Raw genomic sequence first — 10,629 nt, forward strand, 5'->3', positions numbered from 1 at the left:
TCCTCCGCCCAGGCCCTCGGGGCGCGACGTCCCCCACGTGCTCCCCTCACCCGACCGCGAGGGCAGTGGGCGTGCGGGACCCCGGAGCAGGAAACTCCGCGGCCTCTGCGGCTCTGTGGTGCTCTCCCCTCCACCGCCGCAGCCCCCGAGCCCGTGTATCTTTCTGCTTTTAAGGCATCGCAGCCTCCTCGGCCTGGAGGCCCCCGGCTCGTTCCGTGCGGACCCCGCTCCAGAACCGGTCCAGCGCGCAGATGCCGTGTCCCGGCGCAGGGCCGGCGACGGCGCAACTCTGGACGCGGGGCCGCCGCCGGGCCTGCCTTTCCCAGCTCCCGAAAGGACCTCCCGGGCTCAAAGCCAGGACTGCGCTTGCCCGAGGCCCGTCGGGCCCGCCCTCCCCCGGCGCGCAGCTGCCCGCCGCCCGACCGGAAGCCCGCGCCTGCGCCCCACCCCGTTCGCGCGCCTCCCGCGGCACTGCGGCGGTTACCAGGACGCTGACCCAGCGCAGCCAATAGCGCCAGCCTGGCGGCGTGCTCCCGGCAGCCAGCCAATGAGAGGGCAAATCAATCATTTGAAACACCCAATGGACGGAGCACTGCAGCGCCGGGGGTGGATTGTGATAGGGAGATAGGAGGCTGCGGCTGACCAATAAAGATCAAACTGGCTTAAAAAGGCGGACCTTAGGCCGCTCGATTAACGAGGGCGAGACCAATCAAACGAGGGAGCTTGCCAGCCTCGTTCTGGCAGCCCAATCCGAGGCTGGCGGAGGCGGGCGCGGAGGGTATATAAGCCTTAGCGGAGCGTCGGTTGTAGCACTTTGCGCGCCCGCTGCTTAGCTTGTGTTTCTGAAGTTCCGCCCGCGTCCCAGCCGCCGCCGCCATCATGAGGGAAATCGTGCACCTGCAGGCCGGGCAGTGCGGCAACCAAATCGGCGCCAAGGTAAGTTGCCGGGGCGCTGGGGCCGGCGCGGGCCTGCCGGGCGGGGCGGGCGGGCAGCCGGGGAAGATGGCGGCAGCAGCGGCCGGGCGGCGTCCCCGCATTGCGGCCGCCGGGCTCCCTCCGCGGGGACTGGGCCGAGCCTGGCGACCGAAGCCCCCAAGAACCCGGGGGCCAAGGCGCGCAGGGCGGGGGAGGGGCGGGGAGGGCCGGGCTGCCGCACCCGTCCGGGGCGGGGCTGCCTCCCTGCGCACCGGCCGCGGTGACTCAGCCCCGACCCGCCCGGGCCCGCCCGCGTTCCTTGTAGTTCTGGGAGGTGATCAGCGATGAGCACGGCATCGACCCCACGGGCACCTACCACGGGGACAGCGACCTGCAACTGGAGCGCATCAACGTGTACTACAACGAGGCCACCGGTGAGGCCCCGGCCCTTTCCCCGACCGCCCTCCGGGGACCCCGCGGCCCTTGCCCTGGCTGACGCCCTCCCGTCCCCGCAGGCGGCAAGTACGTGCCCCGCGCCGTGCTCGTGGATCTGGAGCCCGGCACCATGGACTCCGTGCGCTCGGGGCCCTTCGGGCAGATCTTCCGGCCGGACAACTTCGTCTTCGGTGAGCTGCGGCTGGGGGCTGGGCGGCGGCTCAAAGGTCAAGGGGCTGCTCCAAGGGCATCTCCGTGGGAACTGCGCAGCCTGGGCCACTGGACGCTCTTCTTTGAACCACTCAATCCCCTCTCCTAAATCGGCTTTGAGAGCAAGGTCCAGCTGTCTGCCGAGGCGAGGAGCTGCCACACACGTAATCTCCCTGCAGGGAGCTGAGCTGGGGGCAGTGGCTGTTGCTCTGTCCTTGGGAATTGGCAGTGGCCCCCCCTCCCCGGGGAGGTGTTTGTTAAGCTCTTAGGTTTGGCCCTTGACTTAATCTGTAGCAGGGCAGGCTGCCGTCCTTTCACTTTGAGGGGTCTGTTTGCTCTACCTGCAGAATGAATTCTAGGGTCAGGTCCCACCATGTCACTAGGCCTTTTTCGCATGGTGGTGGTGACCAGTAGTGCTGTCTATCTGGCTGGTAAATGATTATATTTTCTCACAGGTCAGAGTGGTGCTGGGAACAACTGGGCCAAGGGGCACTACACAGAAGGCGCGGAGCTGGTGGACTCGGTACTGGATGTTGTGAGGAAGGAGGCTGAGAGCTGTGACTGCCTGCAGGGATTCCAGCTGACCCACTCCCTGGGTGGGGGGACGGGGTCTGGGATGGGTACCCTCCTCATCAGCAAGATCCGGGAGGAGTACCCAGACAGGATCATGAACACGTTCAGTGTGGTGCCTTCGCCCAAGGTGTCAGACACAGTGGTGGAGCCCTACAACGCCACCCTCTCAGTCCACCAGCTCGTAGAAAACACAGACGAGACCTACTGCATTGATAATGAAGCTCTCTACGACATTTGCTTCAGAACCCTAAAGTTGACCACGCCCACCTATGGTGACCTGAACCACCTGGTGTCTGCTACCATGAGTGGGGTCACTACCTGCCTGCGCTTCCCGGGCCAGCTCAATGCTGACCTGCGGAAGCTGGCTGTGAACATGGTCCCATTTCCCCGCCTGCACTTCTTCATGCCTGGCTTTGCCCCGCTGACCAGCCGGGGCAGCCAGCAGTACCGGGCCCTGACCGTGCCCGAGCTCACCCAGCAGATGTTTGATGCCAAGAACATGATGGCTGCTTGTGACCCCCGCCATGGCCGCTACCTGACGGTTGCTGCCGTGTTCAGGGGCCGTATGTCCATGAAGGAGGTGGATGAGCAAATGCTTAATGTCCAAAACAAAAACAGCAGCTATTTTGTTGAGTGGATCCCCAACAATGTGAAAACAGCTGTCTGTGACATCCCGCCCCGGGGGCTAAAAATGTCCGCCACCTTCATCGGCAACAGCACGGCCATCCAGGAGCTGTTCAAGCGCATCTCCGAGCAGTTCACGGCCATGTTCCGGCGCAAGGCCTTCCTGCACTGGTACACGGGCGAGGGCATGGACGAGATGGAGTTCACGGAGGCGGAGAGCAACATGAATGACCTGGTGTCCGAGTACCAGCAGTACCAGGACGCCACGGCCGAGGAGGAGGGCGAGTTCGAGGAGGAGGCCGAGGAGGAGGTGGCCTAGAGCCTTCAGTCACTGGGGAAAGCAGGGAAGCAGTGCGAACTCTTTATTCACTCCCAGCCTGTCCTGTGGCCTGTCCCGCTGTGTGTGCACTTGCTGTTTTCCCTGTCCTCATCCCATGCTGTACAGACACCACCATTAAAGCATTTTCATAGTGTGCGGTTTCGCCTCGCCCATTCCTTCCAGTAGGCCCTCCGGGTGCTATTGCCGAATGTCAGTGCGTAGTTGTCCTGCATGGCTGCGGGGAGCCAGGCTGTAGGTGAGCTGGGCTTATGTACCCAGGGACCAGCGTGGGCTGGACACCCAGGCTTCAGAGAAGCTTGCGGCTGCCCTGGGCCCTGGGGATCTGCTTGGTGGGGAACCTGCTTCTTGAAGGCAGGCCTGTTCTGTTCTGGGTACCCAACCTCAGGGCCTGTTAGCCTGTGTCTGGGACTTCAGCCCCTTTCCGAAAGGGGTAGGGAGGATGGCAGACAATCCTACCCCAACCAAAGTGGGACCCTGGTTGGTAACGGTGGTCAGACAGGTGGTCCTGAACCAGTGATGAAGGGTGGGCAGGTACAGCTGCCCCTCCCCACGTTGGCCAGGGTGTGTCCGTGTGACCCTTCCCGCCCTGTACTCACAGGGGATGAACCCCATGTAGAAGGGGATCAGGCCTTGGCTGCTGTAGATGTGGTTGCTGGGCCAGTGTGTTCCAGGCAGCTTCTCACCCAGGTCACAGTGGGGGTTTCTAAATAGGAACTGGGGAGACAGGCAGGTGCTGACAAGCTGCCTCCCCAGAAGGCAACCAGATAGTAAACTCTCCCAGTGGGGGCCTGGCTGGAGGGCTGGCACTCTCCGTGGGGAAGCTGCTCGTGCTCCCAGCCTTCTGCACCCCCTACCCCCGACTCCCGAAACTTGAGTGCAGGGATCCAAGCAAGACTCAGGAGAGAGGGGTTGGGGTGGCACCTCCGGGGACAGGAGAGAGCCAGGCAGAGCCCCGTCAGGCTTCTCAGGGAACCTGGCCTTCAAGGCACTCTCCAGGGAAGCTGTCAGGCAGAAGAGGGAGTGTGTGTGTGAGCTGGGAGCAGGCCCTGGGTGGCGCTCTCCTACCTGGCTCTTGTCGAACTCGTCCATGGCTTGTGTGATGCCGTCTCGGTAATTCACCCCCATTACCCAGGCGAACCGGGGAATGAAGCCAGCATAGCCTGGGGGTGGGCAGATGTGCGGGCTACCCCAGGCCCCCTTGGCCTTCCCCTGGGCACATCCACCTGCCCCCAGACGTGGCAGGGAAGCCAGGCAAGGCTCCCTTTCTTTCCCTGAATGTTGGTGACTGCCTGATGTGGCCAAATGGGAACAGGCAGGCAGGGCACTGCCTCGTCTTGGGAAAAGCTGGGCTCCTGGAAGCAGCTGGGAGGCAGAGAAGGTCCCCCTAGCCCGCTAGCCCATTCTGGAGCAGGAAAAGTGGGCCCCTGTGGCAGTCTCCTCAGGGGCTCTCACACGGCAAGAACCTTGTGGGGAGGGGCGTCCTTGTCCAGCCCAACCCATGCCCCCACCCACCTGAGATGGCCTTGCGTTGGATCAGGTTGGGGTGGTCCAGCTGCGGCAGCTGCTGGAACCTGCCCACGTCTAGTGTCTCCTGCTGGCGGGCGGGGGCTGGGTACTCATCCCTCCGGCAGTGGTACAGCTGGAGCGGGGAGGGGGTGGAGGTCATGGTGCGGCTCCCACCTGGGGCTGAGCAGAATGGGCTAGGCACTGGTGCATCCCCCGGCTACCTGGTGCTGCCTGGGGGCCTCGCAGACAGGAGTGGTGCTCTTCCAGGAGTCTTCGCAGTATGCTGGGTGTCCCAAGTCTCTGGACTCCCCCTTCCTGCCTGGTGGGCACGGAGGGTGCGGGGGGTAGGGCATGACGTCTGCAGGTAGCAGAATCTGTCTGGCTATGTTCTCTACCCCTGGTGGCTCCTGGGCGTCCACCTCCAAGGGTGGGAGCTGGCCAAGGATCTCAAAGTTCTTATAGGGCTTCAGATCTGTACCAACAGGGCAGCCTGTGAGTGCCAGGACAGGCAGGCGGGCGCAGGAGGGTGCAGGGTCGGGGACTGGCAGCTCACTGGTGTAGTGGGGAATGTAAGGCTCCATCAGGTCTCGGCAGGGAACCCTCGGGGGCTTGGACTGGCTGAAGTCCTCAATGAACTTGGGCTTGGACATGGGGGACAGCACCGAGCAGGGGCTCTTCTGCACACTGGGGTCTGTGAGGAGCTGCCCCGTGGTACGCCCATAGGTGTTCCCCACCTGGTAACGCAGCTGTGGAAAGAAGCCGGCATAGCTGTGGAGGGAAGAGAAGGAGGCAGGGCAGGTCTCAAGGGCAGCCCCAGCACTGGGCAGGGCCCCTTCAAACCAGATGTGGATCCAGCCTGCCGGCCACTTAGCAGCAGCTTGGCCTGTGGCAGGTCGCCTGCCCTCTGCTCACCTGTAAATGGGGCTGCAGTGGCACTTGCCTTCTGGGGCTCTCGTAGCCTGAACGGGTGGCACACACCACGTGCTGGGAACACGTCAGCACCACAGCAGACGGCCATCTGCCTTGTATCAGCCCCTCCAACCCCCTCACACCCCTCATTCCAGCGACTCCGGGGTGCTCTGCCCTGGCAAGGCAAGTACAGGCACAGGACGTGTGGGCCAGGGCGTAGGCAAGGGATGGCCCCTTGGACACACACTGGGCCCACCAGGAGGGTGTCGGGAGGGCTTGGCCTGCACCTGTGCCACTCCAAGAGTCCAGTAGCCTCCTGCACAGGACCAGGACTGGGAGGCAGGTGGAGAGCTGGGCTTTTCGGGACCCTCATTTGGCCTCGTGGGCGTGGTGCAGGTGGTCACAGGTGGTTCAGCGCCTCAGGGTCTATGTGATCATTCAAGGAGTAAGAACTACCTTCCTTTTAAAAATTGCCAAAGGGCCGGGCGCGGTGGCTCACGCCTGTAATCCTAACATTTTGGGAGGCTGAGACCGGGGGATCATGAGGTCAGGAGATCTAGATAATCCTGGCTAACACCATGAAACTCTGTCTCTACTAAAAATACAAAAATTAGTGGAGTGTGGTGGTGGGCGCCTGTAGTTCCAGCTGCTCGGGAGGCTGAGGCAGGAGAATTACTCGAACCCGGGAGGCAGAGGTTGCAGTGAGCTGACATTCGGCCACTGCACTCCAGCCTGGGCGACAGAGCAAGACTCCGTCTCAAAAAAAAAAAAAAAAAAAAAAAAATTAGCTAGGCGTGGTGGCAGGTGCCTGTAATCCCAGCTACTCAGGAGGCTGAGACAGAAGAATCGCCTGAACCCGGGAGGTGGAGGTTGCAGTGAGCCGAGATCGTGCCACTGCACTCCAGCCTGGGCAACGACGAGACTTTTGTTTCAAAATAAATAAATAAAAATAAAAATGGCCAAAATTAGCACAGCTTTGTCAGTTTAAAAGCCAAGCAACTGGCCAGGCGCAGTGGCTCACACCTATAATCCCAGCAGTTTAGGAGGCCGAGGCGGCCGGATCACAAGGTCAGGAGATCGAGACCATCCTGGCTAACACAGTGAAACCCCGTCTCTACTAAAAATACAAAAAATTAGCCAGGCGAGGTGGCGGGCGCCTGTGGTCCCCGCTGCTCGGGAGGCTGAGGCAGGAGAATGGCGTGAATCCGGGAGACGGAGCTTGCAGTCAGCTGAGATCACACCACTGCACTCCAGCCTGGGCGACAGAGCGAGACTCCGTCTCAATAAATAAATGAATAGCCGGGTGCAGTGGCTCAAGCCTGTAATCCCAGGACTTTGGGAGGCCAAGATGGGTGGATCACGAGGTCAGGAGATCGAGACCATCCTGGCTAACACAGTGAAACCCCGTCTCTACTAAAAAATACAAAAAACTAGCTGGGCGAGGTGGCGGGCGCCTGTAGTCCCAGCTACTCGGGAGGCTGAGGCAGGAGAATGGTGTAAACCTGGGAGGCGGAGCTTGCAGTGAGCTGAGATCTGGCCACTGCACTCCAGCCTGGGTGACAGAGCGAGACTCCATCTCAAAAAAAATAAATAAATAAAATAAATAAATAAAGCCGAGCAATGCTGAGCCTCGGCTTCACCTGCCCCTTCCCCAGACGTAGCTGTTCAGAGGCAGGTGTGGTTTCTTCCCGGCCTTTCCCCTTTGCATGTAGCATGTGTGTATGTAGGTGTGCACACACACGTTCCGTTCAGGGGTTACTTTTATTTTTTGTTTGGGGGAGATATCTAGTGAGGTAGCCTTGCGTTTGCTCATCTTGTCTTTAAAGCTTGGAGTCCTGGCTGGGCGTAGTGGCTCAAGCCTGTCATCCCAGCACTTTGGGAGGCCGAGGTGGGCAGATTACTTGAGGTCAGGAGTTCTAAGACCAGCCTGATCAACATAAAGAAACCCTGTCCCTACTAAAAATACAAAATTAGCTGGGTCCGTGGTGGCAGGTGCCTGTAATCCCAGCTACTTGGGAAGCTGAGACAGGAGAATCGCTTGAACCTGGGAGGCAGAGGTTGGGGTGAACCAAGATTGCAGCATTGCATTCCAGCCTGGGCAACAAGAGCGAAACTCTGCCTCAAAAAATAAATAAATAAAATGAAGTGTGGAGTCCTCTCCGGAATGGGCGTCGGGCACTTACTAGCTGGCCTCTGCCGGCTGCTTGGCTGCCCCAGTTTCTGTTCGACAGGTGTGCTGGCCACCTGGTGTGGCGCTCGCAGTTGTGCACCAGCGGGGAGGGTAAGGCCTGGGCCCCTGGCAGCCCCATCCCCTGAGCTTCCTCTGTCCCAGGGCTCCCCAGCCCACAGACTGTAGTGCCCCATGGTGTGGCCCTCAGCTTCCTGGGGTCCAGCTCTGGGCCCCTCACAGCTGGCCTTCATGCCTCAGGCCCCAGCCACTCTCCCCCTCCTGCAGCCCTGGCCCCAGCCACTCTCCCCCTCCTGCAGCCCTGGCCCCAGCCACCTCCAGAGCTCCCTCCCGGCTCTCACCCAGGGATATAGTGAGGCTCTGGCGTGAAGAGATCGTGTTTCTGAGTAGTTGTCATTTTGCTTTCACTCTGGCCTTGCTGGCTCCAGTCCCTCCCGGCATCCAGCTCCCTTCTCTGAGGGCAGTCCCGTCACCAGGCAACCATTGTGAGGGACCAGCATTGTGGGCACCTCCTGAGCCAGGACACCTCGCTAACCCTGTGAGGGCCCACACTGCACAGGTGAGACACCGAGGCCCAGACAGGTGCCAGGCTGGGGAGGAGTCGCGGTAAGGCAGGGGGCCTGGGAGGAAGTCCCGTTAACTTCAGAGCTCAGAAAACAGACTGTCCCTCCAGAAAGGGCCTGGGCTCTTGCTGCCCCCAGGAGGCCACCAGCCCCAGTCTCAGGGTGAGGCTAAGGGGGGGCCTTGCAGCTGCAGAGCCTCAGTTGGAGTCAGGGGCTTCCTGGCCCACAGGGCTGTGCGAGCTCTCCCTCCAGCCCTTCATGTGGGGCAGGGCGTTATGTTTACATTTTAAGCAAATCCTGAATTTTGTTCTTTTTTTTCGTACAGGAAGGACTTCCTAACCATAAAAATGAAGGAAGGCAGCCGGGCACCATGGCTCACGCCAGTAATCCCAGCACTTTGGGAGGCTGAGGCGGGCAGATCACAAGGTCAGGAGTTCGAGACCAGACTGACTGACATGGTCAAACCCCGTCTCTACTAAAAATACAAAAATTAGCCGGGTGCTGTAGCGGGCGCCTGTAGTCCCAGCTACTCGGGAGGCTGAGGCAGGAGAATGGCGTGAACCCAGGAGGTGGAGGTTGCAGTGAGCTGAGATCGCACCACTGCACTCCAGCCTGGGCCACAGAGCAAGACTCTGTCTCAAAAAAAAAAAAGAAAAAAGGCTGGGTGCTGTGGCTCATGCCTATCATTGTGGTGCTTTGGGAGGCTGAGGCAGAATCAGGTGGGCAGATTGCTTGAGCCTAGGAGTTCAAGCCTGCTGGGCAACATGGGGAAACCCCACCTCTACAAAGAAGAAAGAAGAATTAGCCAGGCGTGGTGAATGTGCCTGTGATCCCAGCTACTTGGGAGGCTGAGGTGGGAGGATGACCTGAGCCTGGGAGGTTGAGGCTGCAGTGAGCTGAGATCGCACCACTGCACTCCAGCCTGGGCGACAGAACCAGACCACTTCTCAACAAACAAAAAAACAACCAAAAGGCAAACTGAAAAACTGGAAAAAAGTTTGCAACAAGTGTTATGAACAAATGTGCTATCTGTCAGGCCTCTGAGCCCAAGCCAAGCCATCAGGTCCCCTGTGACTTACACGTATACGCCCAGATGGCCTGAAGTAACTGAAGAATCACAAAAGAAGTACAAATGCCCTGCCTGGCCATAACTGATGACATTCCACCACAAAAGAAGTGAAAATGGCCAGTCCTTGCTTCCTGGCTCATCCTGGCTCAAAAAGCTCCCCCACTGAGCACCTTGTGACCCCCACTCCCACCCGCCAGAGAACCCCCTTTGACTGTAATTTTCCTTTACCTACCCAAATCCTATAAAACGGCCCAACCCTTATCTCCCTTCCCTGACTCTCTTTTCAGACTCAGCCCGCCTGCACCCAGGTGATTAAAAAGCTTTATTGCTCACACAAAGCCTGTTTGGTGGTCTCTTCACATGGATGCGCATGACAGTATTAGCATAAAAGGCTCTCACAAAACAAAGATATAAACAACACCTCCATGGAAAATGCAGACATGATATGAATTTTTTTTTTTTTTGTATTTTTAGTAGAGACGGGGTTTCACCGTGTTAGCCAGGATGGTCTCGAACTCCTGATCTCATGATCCGCCCGCCTTGGCCTCCCAAAGTGCTGGGATTACAGGCATGAGCCACCGTGCCCGGCCAATATGAACTTTTTAAGAAAAAAGACTGGCCAGGCGCAGTGGCTCAAGTCTGTAATCCCAGCACTTTGGGAGGCGGAGGTGGGCGGATCACAAGGTCAGGAGATCGAGGCCATCCTGGCTAACACGGTGAAACCCCGTCTGTACTAAAAAAAAAAAAAAAAAAAAAAAAAAAATTAGCCGGGTGTGGCGGCGGCGCCTGTAGTCCCAGCTACTCGGGAGGCGGAGGCAGGAGAATGGCGTGAACCCGGGAGGTGGAGCTTGCAGTGAGCCGAGATCGCGCTACCGCACTGCAGCCTGGGCGACAGAGTGAACTCTGTCTCAAAAAAAAAAAAAAAAGAAAACAGAAAAAAAAAAAAGACCACAGTCTGTTAAGTATGCGGGCATCAAGTCGAACCGTAACCACGTACATGCTGATTGTGTGTTGAGAGCAGTTTCTGGGGCTTCCTGCTGGCAGGCTCACAGTGAGAAGGGCCTCTAATTTGGGTAGCACCTTCTGGAAAGCAATTTGGTACACACAGATCAAGTCCATACAAGACACTACAAACTTGGACCATTGCTTCCACTCCTAGGAAGTTGTCTGGCATTCTGGTAGACGCTGGTTTTCCTCCACCGTTCCTGGCTGGTAATTCCCATAGCCCTTGGTAGGGCCTTGTGTTAGAATGTTGGGTGTACGAGGCCTGAGGGGGAATGGGTGGGGGACTTTGACC

At 59.0% G+C, this 10,629-nt stretch overlaps 2 protein-coding genes and 1 long non-coding RNA gene across 3 annotated transcripts; 2 read left to right on the forward strand and 1 right to left on the reverse strand.

Annotated features, from left to right (window-relative positions):
• Positions 1–790: 790 nt before the first annotated feature.
• On the forward strand, positions 791–3,230 carry TUBB4B (tubulin beta 4B class IVb). The gene is made up of 4 exons (XM_008005489.3): positions 791–936; positions 1,241–1,349; positions 1,431–1,541; positions 2,016–3,230. Exons 1-4 carry the CDS (start codon positions 880–882, stop codon positions 3,074–3,076), a joined length of 1,338 nt encoding a protein of 445 aa, XP_008003680.1. The 5' UTR covers positions 791–879; the 3' UTR covers positions 3,077–3,230.
• Positions 2,676–8,105, reverse strand: CIMIP2A (ciliary microtubule inner protein 2A). Its single transcript, XM_037987051.2, has 6 exons — positions 8,042–8,105; positions 4,825–5,371; positions 4,610–4,736; positions 4,163–4,257; positions 3,694–3,811; positions 2,676–3,311 (listed from the first exon to the last, which is right to left on the reverse strand). The coding sequence occupies exons 1-6, from the start codon at positions 8,095–8,097 to the stop codon at positions 3,223–3,225; spliced, it is 1,032 nt and encodes a 343-aa protein (XP_037842979.2). The 5' UTR covers positions 8,098–8,105; the 3' UTR covers positions 2,676–3,222.
• A 62-nt stretch (positions 8,106–8,167) lies between these two features.
• On the forward strand, positions 8,168–9,667 carry LOC140713008 (uncharacterized). Its single transcript, XR_012094907.1, has 2 exons — positions 8,168–8,259; positions 8,589–9,667. It is a non-coding gene; the product is annotated as an uncharacterized lncRNA (long non-coding RNA).
• The last annotated feature ends 962 nt before the right edge of the window (positions 9,668–10,629 follow it).

The sequence above is a fragment of the Chlorocebus sabaeus genome, chromosome 12 (assembly GCF_047675955.1).
Source record: "Chlorocebus sabaeus isolate Y175 chromosome 12, mChlSab1.0.hap1, whole genome shotgun sequence".
Lineage (NCBI taxonomy): Eukaryota > Metazoa > Chordata > Mammalia > Primates > Cercopithecidae > Chlorocebus > Chlorocebus sabaeus.

Bases quoted from the DNA above. Each gene is read 5' to 3' on its own strand.
- TUBB4B (XM_008005489.3), top strand. From the start codon at position 880: ATGAGGGAAATCGTGCACCTGCAGGCCGGGCAGTGCGGCAACCAAATC. The intron at 937-1,240 runs GTAAGTTGCCGG...CGTTCCTTGTAG, and splicing joins GCAACCAAATCGGCGCCAAG to TTCTGGGAGGTGATCAGCGA. The intron at 1,350-1,430 runs GTGAGGCCCCGG...CCGTCCCCGCAG, and splicing joins GTACTACAACGAGGCCACCG to GCGGCAAGTACGTGCCCCGC.
- CIMIP2A (XM_037987051.2), bottom strand. From the start codon at position 8,097: ATGACAACTACTCAGAAACACGATCTCTTCACGCCAGAGCCTCACTAT. The intron at 5,372-8,041 runs GTGAGAGCCGGG...TTCCCTCCACAG, and splicing joins GAGCCTCACTATATCCCTGG to CTATGCCGGCTTCTTTCCAC. The intron at 3,812-4,162 runs GTAGGAGAGCGC...CTGTCTCCCCAG, and splicing joins ACGAGTTCGACAAGAGCCAG to TTCCTATTTAGAAACCCCCA.